General features: G+C 41.3%; 1 protein-coding gene across 2 annotated transcripts in view; it reads left to right on the forward strand.

The window, feature by feature from the left end:
* LOC124170852 (fez family zinc finger protein erm) overlaps nt 1–21,681 on the forward strand; it is a 128,455-nt gene extending 106,774 nt beyond the window's left edge. For both annotated transcript variants that reach the window (XM_046549855.1, XM_046549856.1), the window contains one exon: nt 19,131–21,681. In XM_046549855.1, the coding sequence (XP_046405811.1) occupies nt 19,172–20,557 (1,386 nt within the window). In that variant the 5' untranslated portion in view covers nt 19,131–19,171 and the 3' untranslated portion in view covers nt 20,558–21,681. The remainder of the gene's footprint in view (nt 1–19,130) is intronic.
* The last annotated feature ends 371 nt before the right edge of the window (nt 21,682–22,052 follow it).

Raw genomic sequence — 22,052 nt, forward strand, 5'->3', positions numbered from 1 at the left:
ACTAAGGTGGCTTGAAGGTATCTTCGTATTTAACCGTTTATAACCCAGAGCTGCTTCTGGGAGAAATCAAATTTAATGTTTTCTCATTTTAAAAACTTGAAAATTTTGTACTCAATCATAATTACCGTGGCAGATAAATATTTCATCATTAGAATTTACACAAAAAATAATAAATATTTTATATATTTCCCAAATAGAGATAAAAACTCATACATTTTTTATGTTTCTTAGGAGCAACATTGGGTTATAATAGGTTAAGTGTAGATTAACTCCCACCTCCGCACTTTCACGCCATGTGCTATACACTACAATAACTTAAAATTAATTTTTTTAACCCATATTTTTATTCGGGCTGAAAAGCAGAAAATAAGCCTTAAATTTTCGCACGCTTAAATTTTTACAGATAACAGAGTATCTACTCGGCCTCGCGCATTCGTCTTGTGAGGTTCTGTATTGTTTTATTTTTGAAAGCGATCCCATGCCTCAATGAGGGTTTCTCTCAGAACGAGTTACTGAGCCGTAACTATCATGACGTCAAAAACTCATGAAAATTGGGCGGAAATTATCACATTTTCGTATTTTGAAATATGACAGAATGGCTGAATACAGATTTCATTTCTACCTTAACTTATATTTCCCTTCCCAATTTATTTTCGTGAATTTTTATATCCGATCTGAGTAAACGACACGATTGATGCGTTGGGGGCCGTAGTATGTAATTGAGACGTTATCTGAACCTAAGGATTAAATTTATGGAAATTTGATACGAAATCCTCCCATTTAAACTCCACAGCCGGAAACGAGGAGATTTCAAGTTGCTCCCGTGAGGAAGACAATGAAACAGGTCATCGCAGACATTTCATTAATTGCGAAAACTAGCTTCCCTCCCATTTAGCGCATTAATATCCCACCACCCTCAGTTTATCATCATCGCGCTATTTGGAGCGATAACGACCCTCTTAAAATACCATTACCAATATGCCCATGCCTCCCCAAAAAAACTTTTTCGGAGCAAAAATAATAGGGGATAGGGTTGGTGTAGTGGCTAGCTGGCTTCCCCTCCCGCAGGCTCGGGTTCAAATTCCGGCGGTGGCAGAGAATTTTTAGAAACTGTCCGATCCCTGCTTGAAAGTTGTGTAGAGGACATATCAAGTGCAGCACTCCGTCCGTCGGATGGGACGTTGAGCCCTTGGCCCCTTCGGTTAAGAGCAATGTTAATGCCGACGCCGGATTTCTCGCCACCCTTCCTTCCATACCCTTCCGTACGACGCAAATGATTTTAGCTATCGATGCCTCCACCAAATACCACCACTACCATCACAATTAAATATCGTAATTAAGTTAATATTTTCAGATAATTATTCAAGCGACCAAATCATTGTTAGATTCCACGCTTTATAATCATACCACCCGGCCCAGGCTTCAACACTTAATGCGATTTTCAAGGCGACCAGTTTTTTTAGTGGTAAGATCCTAAACCTATAGGTTTGGTATTCGCAGAGGAAGAGATAAGAGATATTTTCCTATAGAGGGGTATTACCTATCTGTTGTAGCTATCCAGCTGTACTTGTTATTAATAGTTTGAAGTTCCCCTTTGGTCTTTTTATAAGCGATCAAGGAATCATTTTATGCTTCGCATTGTGTACTGAATATATTGATTTTTCATCTTTTCGTCATGAACTCTCGTGTCCCAGCTCCTATCCAGAACTGACATGTTAGAGATGCGGCTTGGTAAAAATATAATATCAAAAATATTTATGAATGGTAAAGAGAATTATTTTAGAATGGACCACTGACTTTAAAGGGGGCAGTGCTTTATATTCAGATGCTTTGTGGAAAGGGCCGGTGTCCGAAGCATTTCCATTAGAAATGGCTAAAAAATCTGATTTTTTTGTGAAATAATTTTGGGGTTGTACAAATTCCAGGCATATTGTTTTTTATTGTGTTTTACTTAATTAGAACTTATTAAAATTTTGGTGATGACTTAAATTGACTCATTACTTCCCCGTATGAAATCGATTTGTAAGGTTAAAAATGTTCCTCCAAAATAAAGTACTACATTTCATCTTATCAGGACCACAGTTAATGAATATAATTACATTGATAAAATGCAGTAAGTTCTTCAATTGATAGTTGAAGGATAAATTGGAGGAAAAAAGGCTTTGCTTAACTCAAAATGCGCCGGATATAAATCATAATGCTTCTGCAAGGTTGCATGGTATGGTCACCAGGACACCATTGGAGGTGGAGAGGTGATATAAAATGAGTTTCAAAGCATCAATTAGTGAATCCTTATTGGTATATGGCTCTCAAGCTTACATCCCTACTTTCTTCGGCGTACTAATCTTGCCTATGAGTCTTTAAGAGATTATTTCAACTAGATGAGGGCTAGTGAGCGAAAATTTGTCTCAGGGATGACATTATAGCGTCATCCACTCGAAATTAAACAGTTGAACGAAAGAGCGTTGCTCTAAATGGGAATTTTACTTCTGTGGTTTAGGGTTTTTAGGTGATCGGTATTGATTTTAAATATTTTGATTTGTCCGTTTATGTAAATCGGTAATAAATACTCGGCGATACGCGAAAAAAAAGCATTGGAATCCTAACGAATCGATTTTATTACGTTTTTTAAATTAAATTGAAGTCCAACTCAGTTTCAAGCTACATTGTATTCCTAATGATCCCATAAATATTATGTTTTAATGTCTCTGACTTTAACCTTTAACTATACCTTTAGCCTTTATTTTATTACTTTCATGGACTCATCACCACTCTACTTGAGATATTCCTTAGAGAAATATGCATTTTTAAAAGTTTAGTTAGTACACAGAAGGTTTATAACGTGACTCATTCTTGATAAGTGCCGTTCGATGTGAAGTTTGGCTATATACTCCGCCCGCAAATTCGAGCTATTGGAGAATCTATTGGTTCAAACTCTTGGAAACTGGAACCATGTGATTCATACACTGGGAAACTTTGACATTTTTGAATAAACCATTCAATTATTTGAGTGGCAGAATCTCTCCCTAAATCGAGAATCTTTGATGCGGAAAGATCTTGCACGTAAATGCACCTGTTTTCCAAGCCTCTTACCCATATTAATGTAGTCTGAACTTCCCACGGCGTTTTAATCTATCAACCTTGCTCTTCCTTACAACCTTTCCTTTTCAATACTACTTTCATGATCTTTCTGCTTTAGGGATTCCCATCCAACCTGCCATTTTTCACACTCAACTTAATCCATTGCGGACTCTCAGCGTTTCCTGGATTTGGAACCACCCTTTTCATATGAAGATAAAAATATGTCAGGTGCATAATCTTGATAGAAAACAACGCCCAGACACGACATGAAAAAATATGAAAGTATGCGTGGCCAGGGCTGGGCATTATTTCAAATACAAGTATTTTAAAATATGTATTTGAAATAATTTGTAATTTGCATTTGGTATTTCAAACATACGACCTGAATATATTCTTCATTTTGTATTTCTAATACAGATTTTTGCTATTTTCCCATTCTATAAAAAAAATGCATTTGTAAAATAAGTTTTTTGAAGTGGCTCTGATAATGAAGTAGAAGGATTGAAGTACTCTGTATTTTGAAATGTATTTAAAATACTACTTTGTAGTTTGTTTTTTAAATACCCAAGTCTATGGTATTTTGTATTTCAAATACTCCTCGGCCTGTATTTTTCCCAGCCCTGGATGTGGAAAATAAGAGCGATTTCCATTTTTTCTTTATTACCTGTTAATTTCTTTATGGATGTAATTTTTAATATGCGTTTTTATTTTACTCTCTTCTCTCATACCTAAGGATGCTACGTAAAATTATTTTGGCCAAAATTAATCAGTATTCAAACAATCGGATCAGTTATCATTCAATAAATTATTTTATGTCGACAATGAGTACTACCTAGTGATGGCGTGGTGAAGAAGTCGCTGAATTTATTTAGGATGGCGCACAAGCGGTATTGAGTAGTTTTACGTTGACTGAGCAGCTAAGCAGGTTATATTAGATTGGGAGGACAAAGCTGAGGAATTAAGTTTCTTTAGCAATATTCCTATCCTAGAAATAATTCCGGTGTTAATCAAACGATTTTTACTATCCACTATTTATCAACTTTTTACTAGCAGCTAGGGAGTCAAATTGACCAATTTTATACCTGGAATTTACAATAGCATTGACGAAAGTGGTTGGATGTAATAGACACGGCCAGGTATTGTGCAAATTCACCTAAATTGCTCACCTCGTGATCCGCGTATAGGACGAAACAAGGAAGAGTTGACTCCCGGAATGCCTGCGACACCACGGCATTTGGAGTAAGTTTATTTTAACAGCAAGTACAACGGTGGAGAAACTTTTTGTGGGATCGTAGCATTATTATAGTAAGAAATTCTTTTCGTAAACTATCTTCACGAAACAAAGAGGTCTCTAAGCCGAATTATGAGAAGATCGGCGACCTTCTAAGCATTAATATATCGTCCGACGGTTCATGTGGCCGTATAACTTAACGGACATGAAACGGTACCAGCCGAGATAGTCACGTTATGCCGGCCACAAAGACCATACTCTTGATTCCTTTTTAGCAGATTATTTCTTTTAGGTTTGGATGCAGAATGTACATTGTGCCTCGTAAGCTAAGGACCGATATTTGCTTAGATTGTTACTTCTTATTGTTCATAGGAAACAACCGTTCGGTGGTATTTTGTCTTTTTTGGAAATCTCCTTTAAAAAAATATCAACTTGAAATTTTAAAGGTATGGGGATGAAGCTTTTGTCAAATTTTGCGTGTATCTCAAATATTTAAAAAAACATACCTAAGAAAATACTGAAGATTAAAAAAAATTGACCGAAAGCCATAATCCAAAAAGGATCTACCTCACGCATTATGAAAATATCAATGTGACAAGAAGGTGTTTCAAGGAATAATGCCTCCAAAAAATTAGGTGGCTCATGCCCTCTTCACATTTGGCTTCAGCTTAAGATATAGAACCTGAAATGCTTCCTCAAGCTTCCAGAATATTTTCAACCTGGGAAGTAAATTTGAGGAAAGGGAAAATTCCAAAAAGTCTTATAAACCCTGTCTATCTTATAAACCCTGAACATTTCAAGATGACACCACAAGTTTCAAAGGAGTTATACCAAATAAAAATCAGGTGGCTCACGCCCTATAAACATTTTGCCTCAGCTTAAGGTACAGAACCTGAAATGCTTCCTCGAGCTTTCAGAATATTTTCAACCTGGGAAGTAAATTTGAGAAAAAGGGGAAATTCCAAAAAGGGTCTACCTTATACACCCTGAACATTTCAAGATGACACCACAAGTTTCAAAGGAGCGATACCAAAAATAAAATCAGTGTGGCTCACGCCCTATAAACATTTGGCCTCAGCTTAAGAAATAGGCTCTGTAATGCTCTCTGAAGCTTCCGTAATATTTTCAACCTGGGAAGTTAGTGCATTTTATCTCACGTGACCACATTTGGAAAGCTCCATCTGAAATCTGCTCTCGCGGAGAGGGTGCACCGTGGAATAAAGCGGGCTTCCCTCTCTCTCTCTCTCGAGTTGTTCTCCGCGGGGATGGTCACCGGAGCGATTCCAAAGAGGGGAAGGATGCAAATATTAATCAGTTGGCTTGTCTGTTATTTTAACACAAGAGAGCGGGTAGAGGGGAGGGGGGAGGAGAGTAGGCTGACTCAAATGCGGACGTGAAACAATTTGAGAGCGATATTGAAAGCACTTGCTCGCATAAAGTAGTGCTTCATCATCGTGAGAGAGCCACGTATAATAAACATGGAAACGGCTATATGATTTTGGAGAGCTCGCCTGTGTTGTCATGGAAGGGAAGAGGATGGAGGTGATTTCCTGATGATGAAAGGGTATATGGCGGGGGGTGTCCGGGGGAGAGGGGGGGTAGTGGCACTCCGGAGATGGGGATGCAGATGTGGCACGATTGTTTTCGTGGTTGGTGTGGGGCATATGGCGGCTCTACCCCGCTGCTCCCCCTTTTCAACCATTCCCCCCCCCCCAAGCTGAAACCGATTCGACAGGCAATCGCCGTGGTTAAATATTTGCCCGTGTGCTTCGTGAGCCACAGCCTAGAGGGGGTGGGGGAGAGTTTTGGAGGGGCGGGGGTTGCGTGTACGTGGGGCTGTGGGGGCGGGCGAGGTGGCGCTGGCGTGGTCGTTAGGGTGCTTTCCGCCCCCGACGCGCATGCCATCCGCCGTACAAAGTGCGTGTAATGTTGACTGTACGAATAATGCATGTGGCGATGACGATTTGCGAGGGAAAAGGAGGGGTGGGGGGTTGATTCGAGTGGTCGGGAGAGGAGGTTTTCAGCGGGCCGAAAGGGGAAGTGGCGCGCCCGGGGAGAAGAATGGGCCACGCCGAGGATGATGGGGCATTGTGCTCCACGGCTCTCTCTTCTTCCACTTCCCCTGTTCGAGGAGGGGGGAAGGGCCGTGACAATTGCGGGCAAGGGGGAGGGGAGCAGCGGGGGCGAGGGGGAGGGGGCGACTGCGGTGGGGGAGGACGCGGCCAAGATGGCCGCGAGCGCGCGCCTCGTGGCCGCGGGTCCGCGTGGTGAGCGTCGCGATCTGTCGGATACGACGTCGCTCCATTGGTTTGAGTGAGTTGTGACTGTAACCACGAACTTCTCTACAGAAAAATCTGTGGAATACATCTGCAGAAAAATGTCTGGAGTATATTCACAGAAAAATCTACGGGCCATATTAACGGAAAAATATGTGGAGCATATTTGTAAAATAATCTATGGAGCATATCTATAGAAAAAATCTGTGGATCATATCTATGGAAAAATTTGTGGAGTATATTCACAGAAAAATCTACGGAGCATATTTACAAAAAATATCTATGAAGCATATACATAAAAAAATCCGTGGAGTATATCTACGGAAACTTATGTGGAGTTTCTCATTTATAGAATACTAGATGGCCACCCGGCGTTGCTCTCGGAAGGATAGTACCAAGAGAAGTGGTAAAGTTGGAACTTCATAGTTCACTATCGCACAGCAGGATTTTTTGATTTTCTTTTCGAGCATGTCAAGAAGTTTGCATGCGCGGCAGGATGCCCAACCGCAATGTTATATTACGTGACGTAACAAACGATAAGGGGAAAATGACGCAAAAGAAACCTCGGACGCAACCGAAAGTAGTACCACGGGATTTAGGAGCTTGAGATGCATACATGTACTAACTTTGATCGCAAATCCTGCATCCGTATGGAAACGCATAGCGGGCAGACAAACAGACATCCTCTTTTATGTAGATAGATTCTTTCATTTCTGTAGGAATGGCAAAGCTTGGTTTCGCTAGTAGTGACCAACGCCGCCCTAATGACGGCGTTAGTATATCCCCATCCAACTCCTTCCATCCCTATCCTTTCCCTGGAGACGTCGGCGGGCTCTCATTTCGGCGGCGCCTCCTATCCTTTTTCCTTCCCACGTCCCTCCCCTCCCGAGGTGTGCGGGAGAAAAGTCACGGTCTTACAGACCCGGCCCTCAGAAGAATCACCCCGTGGGCCCGCCCTGGGTCATAGTTTCTGTTGTAACCATGAACAGAAAGCCACCTATGGCTATTTTTTCTTTATAGAGCATCATCATAATAACTCAACAATCCTAAGATTGAATTTTATCCGAAAATTAGAGTGATCGAGTGGAATTTTTCCATATTTAAATAAATACTTTCAATTTTCCACGATTATAAAATTATTACATTGTAGGTGTCAGTTTTGCTAAATCATCTTCAAGGTGATGAAGTAGTCAACTTGATGATGACGTTATAATGTAGAAATCCAGCTCGTAATCAATTTTATAATCGTGAAAACTTCCAAATTTATTATTATTAAAATTCGTTTTACGCCGCTCTTCATTCCCCTCTTCCATCTGCTGGCCTTTCTATGGAGAAGTATTTCTTCTCTTTGAGATCCTTAATAACCAGTCTTATGTAATTCATTTGAGGATGTCCCTTGCCCTTTTTCCCGTCCACCTGTTCTTCTAAGATTGTTTAAATCAGGCCATCATGCCTCATAATGTGGCCAACTTTACCCGTCTTCTTCTTAGGAATTTTTGGAGACTCCTTTTTCTCCCACTCTTCTTAGCACTTACTCTGTCAATCCGATTCTTCGACATCACCACATTTTGAATGATTCTACTCTTGAGATGTCTATAACTGTCAACGTGCAAGCCTCGCTTCCATAGAGAAACAAGCTCTACATGTAGCATCTGATTACGATTGCGATTTTTCCACTTAACGTCATCTTCGACCAAAATGCTGGTTAAAAACTTGTAGGCAAAGCAGCGAGGTGACGATACTTGACCGTCTCGCTGCAGAAATTTCGAAAGGGCAGCTTTAATGTCCCAGCGGAGTTTGTAAGCTGCCTGAAAGTTAAATTTTGTTATTTTCATCACTAGCACCGAAATTCCAAAAAAATCTAGTTCATGGATTTCTCTCTCATTAATTAGTGGAAAAAAGGAATTTTCCTCCTTATGCCTGTCGCAAATTACCTCATAAGGATGTGAAAAACATTTTTAAAAGATACTTCCATCCATCATAATTTGCCTGCGTCTTTTTCCATGCCATCCCACATTTACCGTCCGATTATATGTAAACGCAAGAACCTCAAACCGTTTTTACCGAGTGCTAAGTGGAACATGTTAATAATCACGAAATCGTCTACAAATAAGTTAAATCTTAGCCATTTAGCAAAAACTCTTGATGAGGCATTGAATATTAAATCGATAAATGTAGATAAATGATACTCAACGAGATTTAACTTATGGGAAGGAGTGGTAATTGAATAAATACAATGTTTGAATTTTCCATAGCCACATTACTTATGCTCATATGAAAGCAAAAAAAGCTGAACAGTAAGAGATGTAGGATCTATGAATCATTTCATAAGCGCTTCTCATTTGAACGATATGTATATCTTCCACTACATTAAGACAATTCTTCAGCGCCCTATTTGATCCACTATCTGGATTATTATAGATGCATCAAGGACTTTCGTGAACATAGTGAATGTAGCCTTTCAGGAGTGATTTTCAAATGCTTCTGAAAGCACTTGCAAGGTTGTAGCTAATGAAGGATCAAGTTCATCCCCCCAACATTTGTGGGAGGTTAAGTCTTAAGTGAACTCCCACGAAATGCTCCCTGCCTACAATAGAACCCCACAATTTTTTTCTGGCTACAGCCTTGCTCTGATGTACTGGTTTTGGTGGTGGGTACTCGCAGAGGGAGTGAAGTCAGGCGGAGGGGAGTCGTGCATGGTTATTGGGGAGAGGGGATCGGTTCCCACACTAGACTCCTTTCCCACTTATCTCCAATGAGTACACCCGTGACCTCCAGTGTAGTGATGGAAAATTTTCGATTAAAAATCTGTGGAGTATATCTATAGAAAAATCTCTGGAGTATATTCACTGAAAACTCTATGGACCATATTAACAGAAAAACCTATGGAGCATATTTACAAAAGAATCTATGGAGCATATCTATAGAAAAAACTGTGGAGTATATCTGCAGAATATTATGTGGAGTTTCTCAATTATAGAATACTAGCTGGCCACCCGACGTTGCTCTCGGAAGGATAGTACCGAGAGAAGTGAATACTTGGAACTACATAATTTACTATGGTGCAGGAATGATTTTTAATCGAAATGAAAAGATCGTCTTTTCAACAAAAATCGAAATTTGACCGAAAGTTCGATTAATCGAAAAAATCGACGGCTTAAAAAAAACGTTTGTGCAAAAACATTTTTACCCATTCGAATAACACTCAAAATACACATTTGAGTAGTCAAAAAAATCTGCTCGACTGCATACTTGAATTATTCCTTGCAAAAATTTACATATGCACGCTTGGAACTATTCTGCTTCACTAAAATAATAAGAAAATATCAACTTACTTAGATGCTTTCATGATGATCGAGGGCGTGCCTTTCCCATTTTACCGGAGATAGAGAAAAGTCTTTCAGATGAGGCGGAAAACGTTATAATAAGCCAGCAGTGACGCTGATGAGATCAAACGAAATGCCTTAGATCGAAGTCGAGAAATCGAGTTTGGATCGAAATTCGGAGATCACAGCTCAATATCGATTTCCTTTGACTATTAAAACTCGATTTTCGATTTAAACCGAAATCGATTTTCCTGCACTATTCTAACGATGATGGGCATCAACACTTCCTGTGACTCTTGCGCCATTTTAGTGCATAGGTACATCACATTACAATGAGATCAAATTTTAACCAAGAATTACACAAAAGAAACTAGGCTGAACTACCAGTTCCTAAATTGCTGTCCAAACTTTGGATTGGATACCTGAATCCCTGAAGGAGATGGGTGAGTTGCTTGTCGAGACGTTGGAAGGAGATATGAAGCACCTTACCCGGAGCAAAACCCGAGAAATCTTCACTGTTACATGGGCTATTTTAAATTTTCAAAATTACTATACACTAGTTTTCTGTAAACTTTGTGCCACAAAGATAATTGTCCTTTCAAGTCACAATCACTCCGTATTTACAAACCGTATCTTTTCGGCAAAATTTATTCATGTGCTTCTCGATCGATTCTGGTCGTTGACTCACTCTTGCCATCGAAATAAATCCTCCCTTAGTAAAAAGAACAACTGCCAAACAGCAAAAATTTCGCGTTAGCTCAAAATTCATGAAACCTTACTCTTATTTATCCGTCAATTTAGCAATTTTCGCCATATTTTTTAATTAAATCTGCTGTTAACCTTAAAAATCTGGAATCTCGCGTTGAGCGCTCCATGCGATTTTGATTTGTTGTGAATTTTGGCATAAAACGGCCTCTAACTTTGGAATACGATTGCCAACCGCCAGAATACCCTCCAGGGGAATCATTTTCCGTGACTTTAGAAAATTTTCACGATAATCTTCTCATGGAAACTGCAATTGACCATATAAATATGTAATCTGATATTATGTGCTCTTTATGATTTCAATTTATTGTTGATTTTCTCCATAAAACGGCTTCTAGCTCTGGTATACGTTGGGCAACCGTTGGAATGTCCTCCGGGAGCCTTGGAGGCGTTCGCTGGTCGGCGTCGGATCATTGATCCACGTCCTCGACCTGCATTTGCCTTGTCTCTCACCCCACGGGAGTCTATCTTTGGATGCTACCACCCACCACTTCCTGTCACTCTCAGGGACCTCGAATACCGTAGATGGTGGTTCTCATTATTTGAGCACAAGCAGACGATGAAGCCCGTAGAAACCACGTGCTAGGTGTCAATGGCTATGTCCAAAACCTTGAGTCCGAAGTGCTAGCTTGAAAAATAACCCTTAATAGGGTAGTTTCCTTCATCAAAGAAAACGAAAAGCATTGATTGCGATTCGTTACCCACCATTAGTGTATTCATAATATACAAATTATTTGGTTTTAGAAATACCGGTTTAGACGAATGGCAATGGTCAATTTTATTCTCATTTGAAAAAGGCCAGATTGGCGCCCGTGCGATGCCACCCGACGTGACGACAGGGACCTAGTCTCTATACGAGTAGATAGGAGTTTTACATCGTCTGAGATTACCAATGCATGCATGAGGCGCAGAGCTCAGGTAAACATGTCTTAATAATCACTTATTAAAACTGGCTAAGGTTGGAAAGTTTTCTTCATTTGATAAGGTATTAACCCATTAATGCCCAGACGTATCTTTAGATACGTCACAATTTAAAAATTCCTAAATACTCTCTGGTTTGTTGTTAATGAGATTTCTTTACGTAATATGACAGAATAAAGTCTTCAAATGGTATACAAGTGATTTAGATTATTTAAGCCAATATTACCTATTGTTATGCTTACTTACACATGACTGGTCATGAACTACTCAGAAATTGCTATGCTATGGTTATGTGAAAATTAAATTTTCACATAAACCATTGAGTAATCTGAATCCAGTTTTGACCTGTTTTATTTTAAATGTATAAGGAATATTATCTTTTTAAAGAGATTCATTTTTCTTTCAAGCTCATAACAAAACTAATCAATAAAGTTTTGACGTATCTAAAGATACGTCTGGGCACTTGTGGCACCAAAAATTCAAGTTTTGACTTATAGGTATGTTTCATTCTATTTATTGATTTATGAATAAGTAAAAATTTTATAAACCTAATTAAGTGATAGATCGAAGAAAGTTTTATGTTCCTGCCATTTCATGAAGTATAATATTGAATAAAGTTTCTTCTCCTGACCTTCCTTATTATAACAACAATGTAATGTTTATGCTCTTGGAGTATAGGTCATGATAAATTAAACTCACATTTGGCCAACGTTTCGGAGATTTATTCTCCTTCCTCAGGGCTCTTATTTATAATGAATGTTTACAAAGAAAATAAAGAAAATAAATTAATTTAGTGGTTACAAAAATTTGAATACAATTGTGCAGTACAAATTCATTGGTAAATTAAAAATTGTGTACAGAATTAAACAACATACCTGTGATAGAAAAGTTTCGTTACTAGGCTAATCATGGTTACTTATAAATATTGATAATTTGTTAACAAATGGTATCTAAATTATACTAAACAATTTTAATTTCGATGAATTAAATAATAATAAATTTTGCTTAGGTGTTCGATGTCTGATCTTTTATTGCAACTGTTATTTGATTTTGAACTCGTCTACTTACATAAGTCAAGAAAACAGCATAGGGGCTCCCATTTACCGCTGAGAAGAGAAGACGTACCTTAGTGATGGAGCAGAGGTGAAACAAATCTGAAATAGCTCTAACATCAGCGCTGTCAGCAGAAAAAATTCAAGACAAATTTTATGAACAATTGTTAAAAATGTTGGTACATTCTTCGTACGTACAAATCGAAGTGATTTATGAAGTGTTTGGAATATTGCCTCTCTCCGGTCACCGTCTACTTAGTTGATGGCTTTATCGGAGGTCATCTCCAGACTGCACCATCGAAATACTTTCTCAGTCAATGCGAAGGAACAGGTTTGAAGGAATGTTAAGGTTTCTGCATCTGGCAGATAATTATTATAATGGGAAGAATGATGGCAAGGATAGGCTATATAAAGTTCAACCTTAGTTTGAGGTTTTGAACTAGACTTTCAAAATTGTAAGCGCTGGAGAATATTGTTTGGTGGATGAATCAATTAACCTCTACTATGGTAGATATGGCTGCAAGCAATGTATTAGAGGGAAACGAGTAAGATTATGGTTAAAATTATGGTATATTTTCGAATCAAGTCACCCTTTATCATGCTGTAGCCAACCTTCAGAGAACAGATCTTGGTCAAGGAGATGTACTTTTAGGACTAGTGGATGAGTGAAAATACCACCAGGTACAAACATATTTGCTGACAACTTATTCATATCAGAATTGATTACTATTAGCATACATAAAAAAATGAAAACTCCTGTTTGTTATTCTGTTTCCGAAATGCAAGTGCCAATCGCGGACTACAATTCTCACATGGGTGGAGTGGACATGTGTGATCAATTCCTGGCAAATTACCGGACAACAATCAGGAATAAAAATGGTGGTTCAAATATTTTAGATGAGACTTGGATGTATCAGTTGTACAGGGATGGTTACGGTATAAAAAACTCGGATACAGTATCACACTGCTGTAAAATTTCAAAATGCAAATGTAAATTGTTCACGTTATAATACTATAATAATACTCAAAATTATATTATTTGATGCATAATAATACAAATTCAAGTATTAAAAACTACTGATGAAGGCATGGGTAATGAATAATATAGCAAAAACGAGAATTAACACAATTAAATGTTAATGTGTATTTTTGACCCCTTAAGTGCCCAGATGTATCTTAAGATACGTGTAGGATTAAGTACTATGCAAATGTTAGAGATTTTTTAAAATATTTTTTCTGGCATCAGGTATGATGTGTTATCATAATTTAAGCAAAAAAAGTAAAATTTTTAGAAAAAAATCTTCTGGGCATTAATGGGTTAATAATCCTTATTTAAGCCAAGCGCTACCAACTAGCATGGTACTCTGCTACCTGCTAGCATCCTGCGTCGTATCAGCGCTCAAAGCCTCGCCCCAAGGTCACCTCACTTGCGGCAGCGGGAACCAGAACGACGTCACACGGAGTTTTCCTATCATTCATACGTAGCCGTCGCGTTTTCGCGCGCTTGAAATTTTTCACTTTTCATTTAATCGCAAAAAATAGATATCGTCATTTAAAAATTTAAAAGCGTGAAATACGTAATCCAGGAGTAATAATCTTTCGATTTAGGCAATAAAAAAATAATAGAAAACCACCCTATTACGTTTAGATGACATAACAAATAATAAATGTTTCACTGAAATGGCTTCTGCTGCCAATGTAACTAAGAGTCTCCGTACGTAGTAAACGCAGACCGTGAAGCCAGTAGTGACCACTTGCTTGGTTTCAACGGAGCGACAATATTCAACATCTTGAATCGGTAGTGCTGGCTTGGCAAACAACACTTCATTGCGTTAAGATGATGTGACAAATAACAAATGTTGTCCTAAATGGCTATTGATGCCGACGTAATGAAGAGTCTAAGTACGTAGTAAAGATATCATTCTTGCCAGTGCCGTAAACGACTTAAGGGTCCGTGGAAATAGCCCAGCAAAGAACTCGTGTTCTCCAATATAACCTATGGCAATGGGGTCATTCAAATTCTTCGCTTTACAATATTGATCTGACACCCAACAGGTGACTAATGCTACCATCACTTTCATCACGTAATGCTTACTCTTTCTACATTAAACTTCTACACTACACACGTGCAGTTCACTCCCTAAAAGGCTTCTAATCCGTCGCCTCTAAGATTGTCCCTGTAGACCATAGAGTTTATAATTGCCCAGACAGTGGACATTACATTTTTGGGAGGGTTCATTTGAAAGAGGGGAGCAAATTGGGGGAGCGGTTCACTTAGACTTCACCAACCTAAACTTCATGGCTATTTGGACCTATTGACACCTTAGTTGGTGACTAGGGCATTTCCTGTATCATTGACGTTCGCGTGATTTCTAGCGACGTAATCAATGAAAAAAGGAGGTCTTCTGATGTGATTTGTGAACCTCATATAATTAGGAATTAGAGCGATGGGTACTGGAAGTACGGATGTGGGCGATGCGGTGGCTCATTGGGTAATACGTTGCGCTGCTGATCCGAGGGTGCAGGGTTCGAGTGCGGGTCGAGCTTTGGGATAACCCTTGGAGTGCGAGATGGCCTAGGGAAAGGAACTGGCTCCCCTACCCCATTAACTTAGTTTGGGATTAACTCTACCATCACATATCTAAACCAGCCTTCGGGATGAATCACTGAGTGAATCTTTTTCCTCCATGCCAAAATTATGATTTGGGTCTAATTTTAGGTGTAAATGTGCATCATTTGGTGTAAATGTACAAAAATATATGCTGCCAACATTTTTGGAGAACTTTGAACGAATACCTTTGCGGGTCATACCATGTTATTTTTTCAATGTTGTATTCAGTATTCCACTTACATCTTCTTGGTACCCTATGAGACGCGAGGGTCTTTAGGAAACAAAAATAAATGATGGGTAATAGAACACGGTGATTGGAATTGGTGAGCGACGAACTACGAGACAAGCTAGGGTCTCACCAACGATTCTCACAGATCTCACCATTGCACGAAAATCGGTAAGTAATGTAATGACGGGATTAGATACTTCTTTATGCAGTGGTTTTATCAGTATTTTATCTTTTAGACAAAATTCTGATTCACCTTTGCTACAAGGTTTATGCCCTTACGTATTAGGACATGTGACATCGGTGCCGAAATACCCTGTACATGTACAAGCAACTATGATGAACAAATAGACCCAAAGCTCCACGTAAAATTTTCTGAAAGAGATATTTAGATTTTGCCCGAATGACATGCGAGTGATTCATATCAACATCTAAAGGATTTTCAAATCCAAATATTACTCCGACCAAGAAAAAAGGCTTTTATTTATTGTTTGTTAAAGTCCTTGCCTGCCACACGACAGTCCGTGGGTTCTAATTCCGCCTGGGCAGGCTGCCCCTATCCAGGAGATGGATATTGTTGTACATTTAATTGTTAATTGTATGCCCCGATGTAAAAGGCCGTTGTTGGGTGGTGTTCGGTGGCGCATGAATAAATAAATTACGGCCGGTCGTGATGGAAGTATTCGTCCTCATAAGGCTCGTGCGGTCAAGCTTTTCGAGGCATCGGACAAGCAGCCACAACATTCAATTATACCCGATTCCTCCATTGATTCCGCACCACGGAGCGAGAGGACCAAGAAGTGAGTAGATTTCTGAGCAGAGACGCCGCGCAAGGAAGCAAGCAATGATCCTCCGAAGCACACTTTGCTCTCCAGACAAAAGAGCGACTGCGGATGGTGGCGGCATAATTTTCTCGTCACTCACAAACGACACGAGCACGCTCCAATAGCTTTTCAAGAGGATTGAAAGCGTCAGTAATGCCCTCCGGGCCGCCGAGAATCTCCCCGTCTTTTAATTCCCCATCGATTAAGATGTGGCCACAGCCAGTGGCGGGGGTTGTCAAACCTCGGAACGGCAAAGGGATGGGCCTGCGTTGTGGCTGACGATTTGGGAATCAGGGGGGGGAGGGAGGTTAGGGGACATTGAGGGACTGGGGGGACATTCGTAAGGGAAGGGGGGTAGCAGATCACCCTCGATCGGCTGTTCAATCATACCCCCTACTAAGAAGACCCCCTCCAACATCCCAACCATAGCGTACTACCTTTTTTTTCCATCAGAGTCTCCTTTCGACAGATTGCCCGCTTTGTTCGCATTTCGTTTCTGGCGTCTGCTGCGAAGGCACGCACTTCCTCGGTGCGGCCCGTGGTGCGGCCCACGGGTCTTTCTCGTTGTGGGCACCCCATGAAGCCTGACTTCTGGAAGCACTTTCGGAGATCTTGCTTCAAACCTCAAAGTAAATATTGACAGAGTGATCGTTGTGGCCGCACTGCAGGGTGGCCCTTCTTCCTGAAAACTATAAAAAGTTATCTTTAGTACTGTTAAACTTCTGGGTTTTTCGCCCAAAGCATTACATTGTTCCACGGCCTAAAATACGTTTTCTTATCCCATTATATCCCAATTTTTCTTCTAAGGAAAATCGAAGATGTATATATTTTCAGCTCTATTCAGGAAATATTCAAGCTATTTGGTCTTTTGTGCTGTTACATTTTATGGCGAAATATGAAGCAGCTGCAATAATTCAAATTTTTAAAATGAGAAGTCTTGAAATTCAATTTTTTCCAGAATTTTCAAGAATTTAATTTTCCAGCTCTGGGTCTAAAGGGTTAAAAATAGCATAACCGCAATTGAATGTAAATGAAGAGGTGAAATACATGTTTTTGGTTTGCGAGTTTAGAACACACCGGAGAGGAATGTAAAATGGCAGAAAAATCTATTTTTGGAGATCCCCCAGACGCTGGGATCCTAAACTGGGAGTATTCTGCGTCCACACTTGCCGTAAATGAAGTAAAAACAAAAGTGTTATTAAATACCGAAGGCGTGATACAGTGGAGCCGGTTAAGTTTGGACGGATCAATTTGTTTGACGGATTAATTTATTTGGACGGATTTGGTCCGATCGAATAGTAGCTATTGTTCGAACAATGCGAGTATGACGCATTCCCGGACAGATAATGGAATCATGAGCTGATCCAGCTTTAGGAGTCATTGGATGTCTCACCGAAGAGACTCCGTCACCAGCTGTACACCAAGGAGAATCTTAGTACCTCTTGTGAAACAAGTGGATATGAAATTCTGGTGATAAGTTTCGTAAGATCTGGTCAATTTGGTTCCTGCAGTGCTAACTTCCCACTCTGAAGGCCCGGGCTAAATTCCTGATGGATGATTTTCACAGTAAGCCTGAACTCAGCTGTTTTTTCTGGAGGCCAACCCCGACGTCAAACTAGTCACAACCATTCGTATTTTACCCTTTTTGAATGGTATCAATAAATTAATTGCCAGATACCTGTAGCCTCCTCTAAATTCAATACACTGCCATGAGATGGCCATTAAAAAACACAAGCCTCTACACTCTGGAGTAATAGTTCTTAAAGGAGTGAATTAAGAAGCCAGTTTTGTTGCAGGTATGCAATGAAAAATTCATATGCTGTAAATATGTGGCGTACATAAATTAAAGTTTTTTATTAGGGACTGTCTCATTAACAACATATTCCTTCACAGGCAATTGCGTATTAGGAGCTAGTAGTATGAGGTTTTATGCTGGTATTGGCTTATAATATAGTGGACATTGAATGTACCTACGCCACATTAAAGGTTATTTGTGTAATTAATGTAGCGATAATCCCCGAATTTAACTACTTGTATGCTCCTCCATTAATAAAAAGGATGAACACTTGGATCAGTTAGCAGAAGGTGTAATCATTTTTTCTGCAAATACCCATTGACATTGCGGAAGGATATTGTTTTTAGAGGGAAAAGACGGTAATGGTAGCAATACTATATTCTGCTGAAATCGATGAAATTTTATGATTGTATAACGAATTGAAGAAATGCCGTTTAAATCCCAATAAAATTTAAACATAGCATCAATAATAAAATATTGTCTTAACAAAGGTACCAGGTTTCATAATTTTTCGACCCATTGAGTGCTTTCCACACTCACAATGTATTTTTTGTACCAGATGCACAGATAAATGCAGAAAAATACCCTCTCCTTATGCCGTAAAAAATCTAGTCGATCACCTAAGTTTCAAATATATTATAATTCAAGTGAAAAGATAAAAGATCTGATACTTACACGGCGTACGCTAGTAGTGAAGGCTGCTCGGGTGCTCCACCGGGTAATCTCCTTCATGCATGCCCACGTTTCGGGGCACGAGTGAAACTTCATCCTTGGGGCTGAATGTCGTGGCTCAGAATGCCCTGCTCTTCAGCCTTAGGATGGAGTACCACTCGAACCCGAAATGTCGACAGCCAGGGAGAAGATTATCCGGCGGAGCAACCAAGTAGCCCTCACTACCATTCAGATAAAAACATCGGTCGAGCGGGTGTGATGCATCCTCTTGGTGGTGATGTTGTCACGCGGTTGATTAAAAATGATCCGTCCAAATAAAACCCTCTGATTTGCTCTCCTTGTCTTTGCAGGTGCACGGGGTATCCGGTAGAGAACAACTTCGACGGCTCCGATGCAGCCATTCCTGCCGGGCACAATGGCCTCGGAAGCGCCGGCCACCGTGGTGCCCTCATGGGAGGACCAGGAGGCTATCACCCGCCGGCCGCCCTCCTCGCCCAAGAGCCAGCCAGCCGTCCTCACCTTCTCCATCGCCAAGATCATGGAGCCTGGCTCGTTCCAGAGAAAACCCGCTGACCCCTCGCCTCGCGCCCCGGCCATCGCACCCTCGGAGGAAGAGCCTCGCGATGACTCCCTGGGGCCTCTGCCTTTTACGCCCCTGCCACCGCTACCCTTCCCCGTCGTGCCCAACCCGGCTATTCTGGACTCCGCCTTTAAGAAGTATGTCCCTCGCGGTGGGGCCGCAGGGCTTATCCCCAGACCATCCAGCCTCCTTTCGCACTATCCCCTCCTCTACCACTACCAGCCGGAGCAGCGGCGCGGCGCAGGGACCAGGGCGGACGAGTCCGGTGACCCCGCCGGTCAAGGTATGGTGGCAGCCGCCCTCCGGGACCTCGACCTCCTGGCGCTCTCGGTGGCCTCGTCCCAGCCACCCGCGCCCGACCCGCCCGAGGACCGAGCCCCAGAGGGGGCGAGCCCGCGCCGCGAGGAGGCCTCGTCCCCGCCGGCGGCGCGGCCCACTCCTGCCGCCGAGTCCGGCCCCGCGCCCGGCAAGCAGAAGACCTTCACGTGTCCCGAGTGCGGGAAAGTGTTCAACGCGCACTACAACCTGACGCGGCACATGCCCGTCCACACGGGAGCCCGCCCGTTCGTCTGCAAGACGTGCGGCAAAGGGTTCCGCCAGGCGTCCACGCTGTGCCGCCACAAGATCATCCACACTGCGGAGAAGCCTCACAAATGCTCGACGTGTGGCAAAGCGTTCAACCGCAGCTCGACGCTCAACACGCACGCCCGAATACACGCCGGCTACAAGCCCTTCGTCTGTGAGTTCTGCGGGAAGGGCTTCCACCAGAAGGGCAACTACAAGAACCACAAGTTGACTCACAGCGGCGAGAAGGCGTACAAGTGCTCCATCTGCAGCAAGGCCTTCCACCAGATCTACAATCTCACGTTCCACATGCACACGCACAACGACAAGAAGCCATTCACCTGTAGGATCTGCGGAAAGGGCTTCTGCAGGAACTTTGACCTCAAGAAGCATACCAGGAAGCTGCACGACGGTGCGACGGGTAGCGGCGGCGGTTCTGCGTCCGCGTCTGAAGGCGGGTCAGGTGCCGGGGGCCGTGCTCCAGGGGCCGCACCCAGTCACTCCTTCTCGGGACTGCCCCCACCGCCTCCGCCCCCGCCGCCGCCCCCTCATCACGCCTTCCTCGCGCCCTTCCTTATGCAGCCTCCGGCCCCCGCCGCGTCTTATGTGTCCAAGATCCCGGCTCTCTTGTGACCCGTCCTCTGAGGGTGTCGTGGGCCTCACGTGGGGCCCTCTAATGCCCCGGTTTGTTGGCTGGCCGGAATCGGAGACGATTCATGAGGCCTTTCCGCGTGCAATCCGTAGAGTGCTGTGCTTTGAGCGATCGGTCCCTACAAGTTGAAACTTAAATGAGTGATAGAGAAACTCTCTTGAGCTGTCTTTTGATACCGTCGGTCCACGTCAATCTGATGTACTTTTTCTTGTTTACATCTATGGTGTCTACAAACTTGGTAATTACCATGTTCCTGACAATGAGTAGGCCATGGGATGTACCCATTCAATGCGTAGTGCCATAGAAGTGGATATACGTACCAATGAAGATTACAAGACCATCCATCCTGCCTCTAAACCTTCTCGTAAGACAGTGTCAATGAGTGACGTCGAGGGGAAATAGTTAAAAAAAAAGCGCAACTAATTTATGTAATTAGTTAAATTTTCGACCAAATGGTGCAATGTTGAAGGGATTTGTTTTAAAAACTCATAAAGTTCACCAAATAAGCTAGCTGTGAAATAATTTCTGTTGATGGAGTTACGCAATAGATAAGAGAAATTAGCGAGTTTTCTCCGAGCTTGAATTCAGCCTGGCGTTTACTGTGGCTGTGGACGAATAGGAAACTGTGCATAAATTTAGCTGACTGGCATCGAACCCAGTGTGAAAAATATGTCAGTCAATCATCGAATTATTATGTGAACAAGTGCCGAACAAGTGGGCTCACATATTACATCGTCCAATGTAAATATTAAGGTATTGTGTATTTATTTCTGTGGCTCTCTTAGCGAGAGCCTAAGATACATTTTGGCGTGATAATTCACGCAGCTGTACGTGGTTAAATGGTGGTGACATAGACATGCCCTTCACTGGAGCAACGGGTGTAATTTGATGTCATGGGCAAGGATATTAAACATAGCCAACAATGGAATTACAGTGATTATCGATTGCATTAGAAAGTCTAGCATGTTGCTCAGCAGTTATATTTTTAATATCCAAATTACCAAACAAATGTGTTAGCCTTTGTGGTAAAAAGATGTTTTTTCTTCTAAATGCCGTTCTGTAACAAAATAAAAGCCATGTCCATCAGAGATACTACGTCAATTAAGGTATTGTTAATGTTTCATTTTGAATCTGCTACCCATATGTTTTTGCTACATTGACTTCCAAAAAAACCTAGAAAGTCCTTCTCCATGCTTTTTCTGAACGCAGTTCTTCATCCTTGGATGAACTTGAATAAATGGAAAACACACATGCGCTATTATCCAAAAACATTTCATTTCCAATTCATTTGTCAATTAAGATTGTGGTAAATTTAATTTCACGGATGATCTAAGAATCAAAATCCTTAGAAGATACTAATTACTAACACTTCTACCTGGAGTTAATTAATCAATGCTAAGTTGCATAAATTTCACCTCTTTCCCTTGAAATTTATTCTTATCTTACATCTCTCATATTGTGACTTGTTGTGAATGT

The sequence above is a fragment of the Ischnura elegans genome, chromosome X, assembly GCF_921293095.1.
Source record: "Ischnura elegans chromosome X, ioIscEleg1.1, whole genome shotgun sequence".
NCBI lineage: Eukaryota > Metazoa > Arthropoda > Insecta > Odonata > Coenagrionidae > Ischnura > Ischnura elegans.